This window comes from Castanea sativa, chromosome 6, assembly GCF_040712315.1.
Source record: "Castanea sativa cultivar Marrone di Chiusa Pesio chromosome 6, ASM4071231v1".
Classification (NCBI taxonomy): domain Eukaryota; kingdom Viridiplantae; phylum Streptophyta; class Magnoliopsida; order Fagales; family Fagaceae; genus Castanea; species Castanea sativa.
This window is the reverse complement of record NC_134018.1, coordinates 43,143,865-43,160,185: the sequence shown is the minus strand read 5'-3', so window position 1 is coordinate 43,160,185 and position 16,321 is coordinate 43,143,865. Positions and strand designations below refer to the sequence as shown.

Below are 16,321 nucleotides of genomic sequence, written 5' to 3'. Positions count from 1 at the left end.
GAATTGCATGGTACTATAAGGAAAAGAAAAAAGAGCCAAGCAGCCGAGAACTAATTGTGACTCATTTCATGTAGCGCATTTCTTAGTTCTGGATTTACCTAAGCTTGGGATAGCTATGGGCATGAACCAAGAGCTCAAAAGGACTTACTTGTTGCATTCAAAAGATGCATGCCAAAGTTCACACGCTCGATTTATTTCTGCCTGCTGTTTTTTTTTTTTTTTTTTTTTTTTTTTTTTTTTACAAGTCAAGGATCAACCATTCAAGCCACCAATATTTTTCTCCTCAGACTTTTCTAGATACGAATACAAATTGCAAGAAAAGTAGACGTGGTCCTGCTTGGTAGAAGGTGTTGATGTTAGTTAACCCTTTTTGAGATAGATGAGCCCACTTGTTTCCCAATCCTAACCTGGATACCGTATGTTGTGCCGCATTGAAACCTAGAAAAAGGACATGGACCAACTCTGGAGTGCTGTTAAGAGAGGTGATCTTCTCATCCTACTAAAATCAATGCTTTGTGGTCCGGGATTTATACTATAAATAAAGTACTATCGAAATCATAGCTCGACTAGATGGGACAGGAGCCGAGTCTATGGGCTAGGGAAAAGGGCATGATTTCATTTGCGTCTGCTTGAACAGTTAGCAATGGGAGAGGGATGATATTTGAGTTTTATATATTTATAGGGCGATACACTCAATTTCATATTGTGCAGTGAAGCAGATACCGTACCGTACTGGTTGTACAGGTCGATAAATACTGTACCAGCCAATACACCGGTATAGAGACTCCTCTATTTCGTACGAGAAAATATACCGGCTGTATTGGACGTATATCGGCCGTACCGGGGAAATCTGGCCATACCGGACGCGTACTCCAAGCCACCTTTTTTTTTTTTTTTTGTTGTAATTTTGATAAATTTTTAAAGGCAATATGGTAATTGTGCTAAACCTAATTTTGAAAATCGTTGTCATTGTATAATATAAGTTTTGCATAAGGTTTTATAAATTGGCATTTTTATACAAGTATCTTGCAATTGTTCCATCATGTCATTCTTCAGAATTTCTTGATGCAAAACATAGAATTTATTTATTTTCTTTTTCAATTTTGTTGCTTTTTTTTTTTAGTTTCTATACTTTGAAATTTATTTCTGTGTTTTTTTTTTTAAATTAATTTTGATTTACTTTCATTTATTAGAAGGGAGGTTGTTTCTTTCCTTGGAGAGACTTTTTTACAAGTTCATTATGAAATGCAATTTCAGCATTATGTTTATTTAATTCCACTAAAGAAAAATGAGACCAATTTATATTTTTCGTGCATCTATAACTTTTCTCTAAAGATGAATTGCCTCGGCAAAATTGTTCTTTTGTGTTGTAATTCCTATGCTTCTTGGGGCAATAGAATAGTGGATAATCTTATAAACATGGTTCTAAAGATTTTGTGTGTGTGTGTATAAAATATGTATAAAATAGCGGTAAACCCGAAGCGGTACACTAGTATTGACTGGTACCCAAAATATATCGTACCGCTGGCCAAACCGGCATAGCCTCCGGTAAGGTATTAACTTCCTTGATACTATGTCAAGTGATTGGCGTCTAATAAAAACAATTTTTTTAGAAGATAATAAAAATAGTTTTAGTAGTTGATTTATGTAAAAGTAACGTTACTCCTATCATAAGTTGATAATTTAATAGAGTTTGGAATTGGGTTTTGTGCGTAGCATTGTTGAGTGTGTGTGTATATCTATTAACGTTCTAAATTTATAAAGCATGAGCATTATTTGTCAGAAGTGAAATGTTTGACAATTTCTACTTAAACTTAATAAACTCTTGAATCACGTATTACAATACACTTTAAATCAATAAGTATAGTGACACAAAAATCTCACTATTTTCTTCCTCAAATGTCAAGATGACATGTTATGATTATAGTACAATAAAAGTGATGTAAGTGATAAAAATCTAAAAATAATATTGCATTAATCATAATTTGTAACAAGTTCTGAAATATTTTATGTTGTTGGCATGACTCCCAAGTAAATGGTGATATAATATTAGTAGGTCAGTGACCCATTGGCACAACACTTTATTCTCTTTTACTAGAGGAAATTACGAGGCACTTTAAATCAATAAGTATAGTGACACAAAAATCTCACTATTTTCTTCCTCAAATGTCAAAATGACATGTTATGATTATAGTACAATAAAAGTGATGTAAGTGATAAAAATCTAAAAATAATATTGCATTAATAATAATTTGTAACAAATTCTGAAATATTTTATGTTACTGGCATGACTCCCAAGTAAATGGTGATATCATATTCGTAGGTCATTGAAACATTGGCACAACACTTAATCCTCCTTTGCTAGAGGAAATTGTGTACATGTTCACTTTGACTTAAGCTATCTGGAAATGATCTGTCAGTCTCCGATAATGGGGCACAGCGAGGACACTTTGGAAGCCCACATGGGCGGCGATATCCTTGCTAAGTTGTTAATGATGTACCATTAATCAAAGAGTAGTTTAGAATTTCGACATGATGTTAGGAACTCAGACTACCAAATGAGCCTTTTTGCAGCTTTCGTTGTCCTTAAAGGCTTATCTATGTCACTACCAATAAACAACAGCACCAAGCTGCGTAGGACACTTGAAAAGGATGACCTTCATTCAACCTATTTTTCCACCTTTATATATTATGGAATGCTACCTTTATTTTTCCATGTCTGTCTTTTTCAAAGTTGTCTTTTGAAATCGTATTCCATGTTCTAGGGAGTGCCCCCTAAGTCTTATATTATACTATTCATATGGTTTTGAGTTTATGAATCAAAGGGTAGGTGAAGGGCCCCAGGAGGAGTGGCCCAGTTGGTGTGAGATCCTGCAAGCATGCACAAGGTCCCTCATTCGAGTCGTGGCGGGTACCATGTGGGGGGTGGGCTCTTAGTATGCTTTGCACCTCCTCCGCTAGCTTTCTTGGGGTGCTAAGGTGAGGTCTGTGGCACCCCGGTCACAGCAGTTATGACTCAATTCAACATTTCCTAGCAGGGGGTGCCCCTATCAGGTCACGCCTTGGGGGGTAAGCCACATATGGTCGCCCCCACTCCCCTTCTTGATTATAAAAAAAAAAAAAGGGTAGGTGAAGGTACCTCTTTGGCTTGAAAATTTTATATGACTTGAGTTTGAAATATTGTACAATCATGCTACCCAACTCTCATCTATATGACCGGAATTTGCCAAACTTAATAGCAAATTCAGAACTAAATAGTTATGATTTTGATCAACATTGGCACCAAAAAAAAGGACAAAAGAAAGAAGATAATCATCTTGTGGTGGTGGATGCATCAATAAAAGTAAACACAATATTATATAGAAAAATATTATATCCACAACATTTTCAAAATAAATTCTAAAAAGTAGGTTGTTATTGACTATTATTGGTGAGCAAAAAATTAATTTTAGTAGTGAATTCAAATTTTAGTGTTGTGCACGTACCACTTCTTTATTATATATATCCGTCAAAAACATATTTACGATTTTAAGAAATTATTATGACTCCTATACATTTTTTGTGCAATAGTCACTCCACAAGTATTCGTACTTGTGGGGTGTGGGGTGCAAGAGTTAGGGTTCAAGTCTCTAAAATGAAACTTCACACACATATACACTTAAAAGTTAGAGTAGAATTTCTATCTTATATAATAAAAAAAACCCTTATTATGACATACAGATTATTGTAATTTGCATCTAATTACAAAATATGTGAAGGCAGATAATTAATGCTAAGAACTGTCTGTCTTTGACTCTTCCAATTATTAGTCTTATATAAAGTTACCTACAAAGACCAAATATACTATTGACAATACATTAGCGATGTCCTAATCTTGCGCAACAGCTATGATGACATTGGTAAGCCTGGGCCCTTGCTTAGTAATTGTTTTATTCTCTCCTGTTGTTGGCTACCTTTGTTTATACTCTACTCACTCGATTTCTGTTCTCTTCAATACAATTTGGTCCATTTGTTAATGATTACCTTTTGTTTATACTCTGTCTTTGTTATTCTTTGTTTAAATACAAATGGACCAAATAAATCTACTAAGTACTAAGATGTTATGGTTTCATATTTTGTTTACACGTCTCTTGAACTGTTTTAATATGGAGAGTTCTTAAATTAGATTTGAAATCTCCTCACCAGCTATCAAAAGGACCTTTTTGTTTTGTTATTTTGGGTCAGAAGCACCTTTCAGCTTTAGATGTATAAATTACTTGGTTGCGTATTAGTTTAGAAAAAAAGCCTGAACTTTAAAGCTTAAATTACGTACCTTTATAGTATTTTATTTCTTGAAATATACCAATTATGTGTTCCTATACCTATTTTTTAGTACATATTCTCCTAACTTTAATAATTCAATTTGTGTTGCTAAAATCTTGTAGCTCAATTGTTGTTTTACTGTATTTTTAACGGAAACGTCTAGGATTCATATCCTCCATTTCCTCTTTTAACTATCAAATCATAAATTAAAAAAAACAAATAATTCAATATGTGTCAAGAATTTTATAGTTAATGGCATTACTTAGGAGAACAATATTTGAATTCCCCCATCCCACTTTGATCAATTAATTATAAAAATCAATTTGTGATTTATTGTAACATTATTTGGAAGCATTAATAGCATTTTAGAACATTATCATTCATGTTGTCCTATAGGAAAAAAATTAATAATGACTAACATCTAAGCAAAAGATAGAGATTTAGTGTAATACCACTCTCTTTGGCTTTTTTTTACAATCATATATGTATAATACCACTCTCTATATGTATGTAAAATCCATGTGTAAGTCACACTACATGTGATAGGAGTGTCACATATAGACTGCATTACATGTATCGCGTAAAATACTTTTTTATATAGACTAGTCTCATGTTTAGATGTACGAGGATAATAAGTAGTATCTCATGTGTATAAGCTACATATGTGTGCATTTTGCGTATATGTGATAGAAGCATTGCATACACTATTATGATCTTACTGTCCCACATTGATTAAATGTAAGCTTTAACATATGTTTATAAGCTTTTGAACACCCTCTTACAAACCAAATTTTAAAGATGAGTTCTACCTATGAATTCCTAACATACACTTACTCCTTAAGACAGAGAGAGGTTACAAGCTTCCAGCCACCTTCTCCACTTCTCTTCCTCTATCTACTTCTATTCTATTCCATAAAAAAGGCTTTAGCTGTACTTGTTGAAAGCCAGAGTCTCAAACTATATTGGCTCAATCAGAACAGTCTGTAGAGTGTAGACCCCTTTTTGGGAAACAGGGAATATATTACAAACTATTATAGTTTAATAAGGCAAAATTACAATTAAAATATAGGTTAAAAGTCAAAACACAGCAGTTTTGTGTGTGTATCCTACACTAAGTAACTAGTTCCATAATTATACAAATCTAAAGCGTAGGGAATTCGGGATCAAAGCTCAAAACATCCCTTATGCAACTTAATTACAACCATGTAAGCCTAGCTTCATTCAATTCTGCACGTAGCCCCCTCCTAATAAAACTTCATTATTGTCCAAATAAAATGTCTCCTACATACAAATAGTTAAGAGTCTGAATTCGCTAAGGACATGTGTAAAACTCATGTTTTATACCATCCAACAAGACATTGTCACATTAGTTTTTTACTTAAAACTCAATAGATCCTACCACACATAATATGATCTCAATAAACTCACAGTTAAGTTTAATTTTCAAATGAGTATTAGAATTGATTGAGTATGGTTGTGCCTATACTTTAATATGTAGTATGATTATGTAACATGTTGAGATTGAAAAGGTAAAACTTAGATTTTACACCACATTCTTATATAATTTAATCTCAATGGTTAAACCCTCTTTTCCCTCTTTTCTTGCATAGGATCCTAGCTTGTGAGTCAAACTTAATATCATTGTGGAGTTATCACACTCGTATGAAGAACTTGGGATGGGGTTATTGTAAGTTAACCTCTTTCTATGGTTGCTTCATTTTATGTTTGCAATCTTTTTGGTTATGTTCTGTGAAGGTGATGACCAGTAAGAAGGTTTTGTAAGCAAATACGAATGCACTAAGAAGCTCTTGTAAGTAAATAAGAATTCATTAATTGTTGCTTATAGGCGTGGTCATAATACCTCGTCAGTTCATCTATCAAAAAGTCTTTCCATTTAAGACTTAGTCATAAAGTCGAAACATTTGAAAAAGTAACAAATTATACTTGGAAAAAAAAGTTAACGGTCATCGTGATCAGCCTCATTGTTATTCATGATTTCATACAAGAGACTTAAGATGGGTTAATTGAGGAGACTGATCACTCACTTTCATGCACCCGTGAAATTTCGACATAGATACATAATTAAATAAAATTAAACTTATCTTAGATTTCATAATTATAATAAGGACAGTTAAAGTTGCATGAATTAATTCTTGAACCATTACTATATAGAGTTAGAGTTTATTAAATTTATCACCGCACATCCTTGTTGCAATGGTCACCCTACAAGTATAAGTGCTTGTGGGCTGTAGGGGGTAAGGGCCGGAGTTCAAGTCTCTAGGAGGGAGCTTCACACACATATACACTTAAATTAGGTTAGAGTATAAATTCTATCTTGTATATAAAAAAAAAAAGGTTTATTAAATTTATTCCGTTTATAAAAAAATCAATAAAATCAAAATTTTATAATTAGGTTTTTTTTTTTTTTTTTGAGGAAGAATTTTTTAATGAGTTACTAACTTAATATTATGAAGTTGGTGTGAAAGGTTAAAATTATATTATATTTATAATTATATATATATATATATATATATATATATATATATTTATATAACCATAGTCCGTTAATTGTATTATAGAGGGTGGAAAAAGTAAAGTTACCTTTTTTTGTTTAAACCCTTTAGACTTTTTATTTTTTTTGAGAAGAAACCCTTTTGACTATATCGTGTAGTTTTGACAAATTCTATACGTAAGGGCAAGAACTAAGAAGAAACTTCAAACCCATTTTTTTACTAGAAAGAGACATTAGTTATTCACAATGTATTAGTAAATAGTAACTCAATATAAGTAATCAAATATCATACAAAGTTTTTTTTTTTTTAAAGTGAGTTCCAATTAGTTTAACTGATAAAGTCTTTAATAGTTGAATAAGGGATCGAAGGTTCAATTCTCGCATACACTAAAAATCGATTAATGTTTGATTTGATGATAAAGAGCTATCATCAGGAGTGAACGCTATAAGTTGAAACTCTCTAAAAAAAGTTATTTCTTAAAATATATATATACATCACACAAAGTTTCATGTCTATGCTATCTCTTCCCTTACATAATCTAGAACACCTATCATCATTAATCTGAAAGCATCCATTTCTTTTGATCAATAATCTAAGATTTAAGAAAATACCAAACCTTTTAAATATATTGCTGAAACCAAAAAAATTCACTAAAGAGAATGTTTTTCTAGAATTTATTCAAATAATTTGACCAACGAAATGTCTTAAATTTTAGCTCATGAATCTTCAATTCTTTACCCCCAAATGGCAATGATTTAAAATCATCGATGTTGTCATAGTTTGTGGTTGGCAGTAGCCGCAGTATTAAAGGGTAGTTGAAAAACATGAGAACCATATATATTGTATTAATACATGAGTTTTGCAACGTTCACACAAAGCGTGGGTTATTATTAATTAATATATCATATGGTGCAGTCAAATACTTTTTTTTTTAGCTATATAATGTTCACACAGGGTGATATTAATTGACTGGTCCATTTATATACGTAGCCTTTGGCGTATGGTAATATGGTTTCCATCTTATTTGAGATTTAATAATACAGTATTCTCGAATAAAATAAAATAAAAATAATACAGTATTCTAATCCATATATCTATTCTATGGTATTCAACTATTCATATATATATATATATATATATTTAACAAAGATTGTAATATTGTATAACTAAATTTGGTTAGAAATCTTAATTTTTTAGGTAACATAATAAATAAAAAAAATCAACAAACAATTCAGGTTCCAAATTAAACACGTCAAATTTGGCGAGAAATCTCAATACATTACTATAAATTATTAACTTCCTAATTTTGTTTTCTTAAAAAGGAAAGGTTTCATTTTTAACCCTATATTTTAGGGGTGGTTTCAAAGTACTAACTGGTATAATTTCAACCAAACTAAACCTAAAATTTTCAGGATGATTACATATTAAACCCTATAATTTTGTTAATTTCAAATCAAATTCTAAAATTTTTCAAAAAATTATATCAATGTGAACTGTAAACCCTTTAAATCAACCCTCGAAGGTTCCAAATTTAAATAGGTATGATTTTAAAGACTTAGAATTCAAAACTATAAAGTTTAATTCATAATAACCATCTTAAATTTTATAGTTTAATAGGAAAGTTTGAATCTTCTAATTTTTTTTTTGGAAAGTTAATAGTTATAGGATTTAATTAGAACTCATCTCTTAAACATAGCGTTATGATTTGTAAATTGTAATAACCAAAAAAAGAAACTAAAGAGTGTTATCTGGTGAAGAAAATTATGGGGATGTTTTCTGGGTTTTTGCATTGACCAGCCAACTAGTTTTTGGCTCTTTGGGTATCTCCCGGACGTGATTGACCCTTTTCTACTCCATTGAAAATTATAAATGAGCCAAGAATGCAACCCACCATATGTCCCTTTCTGTCTCTTTTTTTCTCCCGTGTATCTATATCAGTAGCCTATATTTCATGTAATTTGACTGATTAGGATTTCTATTTTGAATTTTGAATATAATTACCTAATTTTATCTTTATAAGATTGTATAAATTGCAACTTATAAGACTATAAACAACTTTAACATGTAAAAAAAAAAAAAAAAAAATTAGACCTAGCAAACGGGTATGGTCGGGTTAATCAAGTTTGGGTAGAAATTTGATTGTCTTAAAATAGGTTGTGACTTGTGAGTAAATGAGTTAATTGAGTTCGGGTAGAAAATTGGTTTTTTTTTTTTTTTTCATGCTAAAAAAAAAAACAATAATAAAATACTAAATGTTAAAAATACAAATACTAAAAAATAAAAAATTCATAAATTCTTAATAATTCTCAAATTCTTTGAAGTTTGAACCTCTCGGTAGTCAAATTAGAAAGTGTTTTTTTTTTTTTTTTTTGTGACTGCTATTTAATTGAATGTGGTTATTACCTTTGGATGATTGACATCATATTATATTTACGTAATTTAACATTTGAAATTATTTGCTAACTTATATAGTTTGAATTAAATATAAAAATAAAAAGTTGTTGAAAAAAAGATCAACACATTTTTACTTTAGATTAAAATTGAAAATTCTTGAATTCGACTCTAATATTTTTCTTCAAATTTAGGTGGGATCCAATTTTGTCAAGTTTAAAAAAACACATAATTCCTTTTAAAAAAAACAGATTCGTAGACTTTTTTGGTCAAATTGCGCCACCTGCGTTTTACAAATTTGCTTTGGTTTGTTTATCAAAAAAAAAAAAAAATTGCTTTGGTTTTTATCGCATGCACGTGCTTCATATCCAGGCGCGTAGGCAATAACGATGTTACGTGTTCGTCAATGGCAGCCAGTATTTGAATTTTAGTTTCGACAACCGTGTTTGGTGATCCCCGTACTACCAACGAACCATTAAGGATGTGTTTGGTTCCTGATTAAAATCAGTGTTTTTAGTTTTTACCAACATTTTTAAAGCACCTTAAACAAGAAAAAAAAATTATTTAGAAAAAATTACAAGCCTCTCATGTATCTCTATTTTGAGTATGAATTTTGAAAATGTAACCATTAAATGTATATCAAATTTCATTCAAAATGGATGTTATTTATTGTTCGATAAATAAACTTATTTTTCATATACAATTTTAAATCATAAAAACTTGAAATTTGAGGGCCTAATTAGTAGGATATTTTTGTTTTTGTTTTCAAAATAGTATAAAAAATCATTTTCAGAAAATTGAACTTGAAACTAGTTTTCTAATATTAATTTTATATTTTACGTGTTTGGCTCCCACTTTTAAGAATAATTTTCAAAATACTAAAAACAAAAATAATTGTTTCGAAGGCAATTTCTATTTTTGATTTTTTTAAAAAAAATATTTAAAAAATTAATGTGATGAATCTGTAAATTACTTTTTTTGTGTGTGGTAATGATAAAGGAATATAGCTCATCATGTTTTTTTTTTTATTTTTTATGATAAGTTTCAAATTTGAAGTGTGAAAATTATTATTGTGATAAAGATAAATTCTTTAATTTAAGAGATAAAATAGTTTCGACAATATATGTGGGGTCCACTATTTTCAATTTATTTACAGCTATGTCATTAAAAATATTTTTTGTATCCTAAAAACACCCCTTAGCCGTTTTCAAAATCTTGTTTTAAATCATGATAATAGAATGAGAGGTGTTACGTACACAATATTTTTACAATATTTTTACAACAAATTATAGGTGGTTAGTTGTTATTGGTTCAAATTTGAACCTACCACTAATATTACTTTTTTGTTATAACAATAACAATTAGTAACAATCAGCCACTTAGGATTTGTTGTAAAAATGTTATGGACATATCATTTCTCTAATAGAATACAATTTTTAAAAAATTATATTTAGAAAATATTAGCCAAACAATAAATTCAAGTGTGAGACCCACTATTTTATGAATTGCAAAACAAAAAACTATATTTAAATACTCTTACCAAACAGCCCCTTAACATTTGTTTAATAATATAGCAATTAATATCTGATCTAATTGAAATTTTGCAATTATGAAAAATATAATAATAACGTGCAATTCAATAGTTAGATTTTTTAAATTTGCATTCAATATAAAGATACTATACGATGAGTTTAAAGAATTTCTCTCTAAACAAGTTTTAAAAGAAACGCTGTTAAAAATTACCTAAGAGTTTAGTATAATTTATCCATAAAATATGAACCTCTATAATTTTTCTTAAATTATTTCATTTCAGTATCTTATATTCTAGGTAACAATAATTTTTAATCTCTATTCTCTCATAATCATTATTACAGTATACCATTCTTCTCCAAAAAAAAAAATCATTATAGAATACCACAAAACATACTTCTAATGTGTTTAGATAGAAACTCAAACTAATTTTAATTATTTTATCTAATCTTAATTTTAAATGAAAATTTTAAATTTAGTAGATTGACTTCAGGTTGATAACAACTCAAACATTTCCCAAATAAAAAAGAATTTTAACATTATGAAAACTCTTTAAAAAAAAAATTCCCAATACAATATAAATCACATTCGCTCATGATGATAGATTTTTTAAGAGTTTCAACCTATGGCGTTCACTACGAATGATATCTTTTTATTATCAGATTAAGATACTAATCGGTTTTTAACGTAAGCGTGGATTGAACCCCAGATTTCTTATTCAACTTTTAAAGACTTTACTAATTGAGCTAACTAAAACCCATAGATAAATACGATATTAAATGCTAGAATTAAGTAAGTAGTTTGTGATTTCTGTCTAATAAAAAATTCCAATCAAGAATGTTGGTTTACAAGACTATTTTTAGAAACTATTTTTAATTAGAAAATGATAAAACACAATAATTTTTTTGACAGTTTTTTATAGTTCCGATGAAAGTGGGGTCAAAACTTTCTTAATATATTTTATTAACAATTGACTTAAAGACATCTGTTAACATGACCTTATTTTTATAGTTTATATAATTACTTGTTGAATGTAGTTTTAGTGTTGATGTGCGAGTGTATTATCTTATCTCATCTCCTTTTCTTAGCATATATATATATATATACACACACATGTATGTATATATTTACTTGTTATACAAATTTTGGTAATACTATTCCTTCTTTTTTAAGATAAGAATTAGGATTCAAATATTCTTTTCTATGGCTGTAATTTACAAATTCCAAAAGAAAAATCGCATCTTACTGCTTCTAGTTAACATGAACCTTTCCCAAATCCTAATTCACAATGGCTTTTTTGCAGTGAATCTCCTGAGTCCTGTGACAGACTTCTGTACATGACAAAATCAGGATCTGGAGTTCCATCTTCTTTTCAAATCAAAGTCTCTCCCACGACCCAAGTCTCACTCCTAAAAAAAAAGAAAGAAAAAAAAGACAAACCTTTGATACATATTGTGAACACTGTTCACACAATAAAAGTTGTCAATACCAAACACTACCTATAAGCTTTAACTTTCATGACTTTTTACTTACTGCTACAGTTCTACTAAACCTGTAACTACATATATCTCTCTCTCTCTCTCTAAATCTCTCTTTTAAAAAGATACGCCCTGTTCTTTCTCTGCTAAAAATCCCACTTTTACCTCTCTCTCTCTCTCTCTCTCTCTCTCTATCTCTCTCTGTGTGGCTTGGCCAAACTCCGCCCAATGAAGCACACCAAACTCAAACCCACCACACCCTTCAGAAAACCCCACTTCTTTAAATGACGAAACTACCCTCCATCTTCCTCACCGTCATCCTCATCTTCCTCCTCCTCTCCAAAACCCACGCCCTTGGCTCCGGCTCCACCCTCGCCGTTATCTCCTCCTCCGCCACCGTTTGCGGCATAATAGCCTCGCAACCAACCCAACGCATCCAATGCTACCAACGTGGCCAAGTCATAGCCGTCGATCCCAACACCAACTTCACCTCCATTTCCGGCGGCACCAACTTCCTCTGTGGCCTCCGCTCCGGTGGCTACAGTCTCCTCTGCTGGGACCCCTCTAACAACTTCAGCTCCAAACGCCTTTACTTCAACGACACCGTTTTATTACACAATCTCGCAGTCGGTGACGACCAAGTCTGCGCCACTTTCAATGGTACAAACTCAGTCAATTGCTGGAGACGCAATAAAAATTTCCGTTTGCCATCTGAGTCTGATTCGTTTTCGTCAATCTCATCTGGGTTTGGTTTCTCTTGTGGAATTTTAAACGGCAGTCAAAAAGTTAGGTGTTGGGGAAGCAATACTGTGTTATCGACTTTGATAGAGGGAGATTTTACGAACATGTCGATGAATAGTATTGTAGCTGGTGGTTCACACGTGTGTGGGTTTAACTCAAATGGGTTTGTTGTTTGCAAAGGAGATAACAGTTCTGGTCAGTTAAATGTTCCTTCGAATTCGGTGGGAGACTTGTCTAAGTTGTCGCTCGGAGATAGCCATAGTTGTGGGATTAAGCAATCGAATCAATCCGTGGTGTGTTGGGGTGGGAGAGACTATTCTTCGAATGTGACAGAAGGGGTTTCGTTTGAAACAATTGTGTCGGGGTCGAATTTTACTTGTGGATTAAAGACGGGCGATTTATCGATTATGTGTTGGGGACCCGGGTGGCCTAATGAAGGTAATTTGAGTTCTGGGGTTGAGTTATCTTTGCCTAGGATTCTTCCAGGTCCTTGTGTGGATCAATCTAATTGTTTGTGTGGTGAATATCCAGATTCTGAGAAATTATGCTCTGGTTTTGGGATTATTTGTTCGGATTGTAATAATGGAAGTTCAACGCAACAGCCAGTACCTTCACCAACCCCCTCATCGACTTCATCACCATCCAAGGGTTTGAGAAGGGGTTTATTGGCCTTTTGCATTGTGGGATCGATTGGAGGATTTGCGGGAATTTGCACTGTGATTTATTGCTTGTGGACTGGTGTTTGTTTTGGGAAGAAGAAAGTGCATAATTCAGTGCAACCTACAATCACTAGAGCTGCCAGTTCTAACATTGGAACAACCTCAAACAATAGCCCGCCTTCAAGGTCATCCACAATTAGGCGTCAAGGGTCAAGGATTATGAGGCGGCAGAGGAGTGGTACCTCGTCAAAGCACGCGGATAAGGCAGAGGAATTCTCACTAGCTGAGCTAGCAGCAGCCACCAACAATTTCGCTTTGGAGAACAAGATTGGTGCTGGAAGCTTCGGTGTTGTGTATAGAGGCAAATTGATAGATGGCCGTGAGGTTGCGATCAAAAGGGGTGATACTAGTTTAATTATGAAGAAATATCAAGAGAAAGAAAGCGCATTTGATTCAGAATTGGCATTCTTGTCACGGCTTCACCACAAGCATTTAGTTAGGCTTGTTGGGTTTTGTGATGAAAAGGAAGAGAGGCTGTTGGTTTATGAGTTCATGAAGAATGGTGCACTTTATGATCATTTACATGACAAGAACAATGTGGAGAAGAGTAGCAGTGTTTTGAATTCTTGGAAAATGAGGATCAAAATCGCATTGGATGCAGCTAGAGGGATCGAATATCTTCACAATTATGCAGTCCCACCTATAATTCATAGAGACATCAAGTCCTCTAACATATTGTTAGATGCTTACTGGACAGCCAGAGTATCTGATTTTGGATTGTCTTTAATGGGTCCAGAATCTGATCGCGATTATAGGCCAATGAAAGCAGCTGGAACAGTTGGGTACATTGATCCTGAGTATTATGGTCTTAATGTACTAACAGCAAAGAGTGATGTTTATGGTCTAGGAGTAGTATTATTGGAACTTTTGACAGGGAAGAGAGCTATATTCAAGAATGGTGAAAATGGAGGGGCACCCATAAGTGTGGTGGACTTCACAGTGCCAGCAATTATGGCTGGAGAATTGGGAAAGGTCTTGGACTCGAGGGTTGGGCCTCCAGAACTGAATGAAGCAGAGGCAGTAGAACTGATGGCCTATACAGCACTGCATTGTGTGAATTTGGAAGGGAGGGAAAGGCCAACCATGGCTGACATTGTTGCTAATTTGGACCGTGCATTGGCTCTCTGTGATCATAGTCATGGCAGCATCTCTAGTGGTACAATCTCCATTGTTTCAGAATGAAATTCCAAAGGAAAAAAAAAAATATACATTTTTTCTTCAATTTTTATTGATTTTTTTTTTGGATAATTCACATTGGGTACAAGTGTGTTTTGTAAATTTTAGGATTTTCATCTAACATTGAGCTGTAGGTGTAGGATTTTGTGAACACTGACAGCTAGGAAGAAGGATTACATGATTTATTTTTCAGGAAAATAGGCTTTCTTTTCTCTCAAGTTGTTACCTTTTTTAGTTTTCTTTATTATCAACGTATATAATGTGTTGTTTTCTGTTTGACCAAATAATTTCCGATTACAGTAGAGAGTATTTTTCACTCATAAATTTGATAAGCATATGACAGAAAGAATGATAAAGTACGGTGAAGTTTGAGAACAAAGTTTGGGGGTATGTCCTTCGTTCCCACAGTGCAGGTACTCAAATTTGTCAACCATGCTATTTCTTTATGGTCCCACTAAACAACAGGGTTAGATGGGAAATGTGGTCCGACAATTTGAAAGGAGAGAGTGTAGTCCACACTTTGACACGCTGGGCACACTTTGACTTTGAAAATTCAATGCGAGCAGTCAATAAATATGATATGGCCTGGTAGTTTCTTAACTCCAACGACGCAACAACTCTTCTGGACACTTTTTTTTTTTTTTTTTTTATTTAATTTATAGTCCAAATGATGGCATTGGCTTGTGATGATTGTGCTGTGCTTTTTATCATCAAATTAAAATATCAATCAATTTTTATTGTAGGCTTAATCCCTAAATCTCTTATTCAATTATAAAAAATTTTATTAGTTGGGCTATTTGGATCCTACACACATTTCTTTTTTGATGTATTTTGCATTTTTTACCGTCTTAAATGGATTTTTTGGTTAATGAATCACATAATTTATTTTAATTATTTTTATAAAATATAATATTATTTTTCCAGCAGAAATCAATATATAACTATATAATTGTATCAAACAGAAAACTATATAATTAAATTTAATTGAGAATTAAAAAAAAAAATTGAGAGAGTTTTAATCTATGATGTTCGCTTATAATAATACTTTTTTATTATTAGATCAACACACCAATTATTTTTTGGTGTAAGCAATGATGAACCTCAGATCTCTTACTTGAGTGCAAGATATTTTACCTGTTCAATTAACTTGGAACCCACAATTTAATTGAGAATCTAAGATAACTTTGTAAATTTAATAAAATGCAGATTATCAACAACTGTGAAAATTCTTATTCCCTTATGGCCTGTTTGGGTCTCTTAAATTTGGATTTGGATTTGGATTTGAGAGGACTTAAAATCTGAATTCTTTATTTGGAAAGTTTAAAAAATGTCAAAGATTTAGATTTGACAAATCTACAAAGAATTTTCAATATTTAAAATGCTTGAATTTGAAATAACTCCTAAAATCAATGGATTTGAAATTTCTTGATTTCAAATCTATTAATTTCAAATCCAAATCCAAATTTAAGTT

The 16,321-nt window shown here is 32.0% G+C and overlaps 1 protein-coding gene across 2 annotated transcripts; it reads left to right on the top strand.

Annotated features, from left to right (window-relative positions):
• The first annotated feature begins 12,364 nt into the window (after nucleotides 1-12,364).
• Nucleotides 12,365-15,132, top strand: LOC142637939 (putative serine/threonine-protein kinase-like protein CCR3). Of its 2 annotated transcripts, XM_075811916.1 has the most exons (2): nucleotides 12,365-13,393; nucleotides 13,487-15,132. In XM_075811916.1, exons 1-2 carry the CDS (start codon nucleotides 12,499-12,501, stop codon nucleotides 14,854-14,856), a joined length of 2,265 nt encoding a protein of 754 aa, XP_075668031.1. In that variant the 5' UTR covers nucleotides 12,365-12,498; the 3' UTR covers nucleotides 14,857-15,132. The 2 variants fall into 2 exon arrangements, with proteins under 2 accessions (XP_075668031.1, XP_075668030.1); XM_075811915.1 differs by having other exon boundaries at nucleotides 12,366-15,132.
• The last annotated feature ends 1,189 nt before the right edge of the window (nucleotides 15,133-16,321 follow it).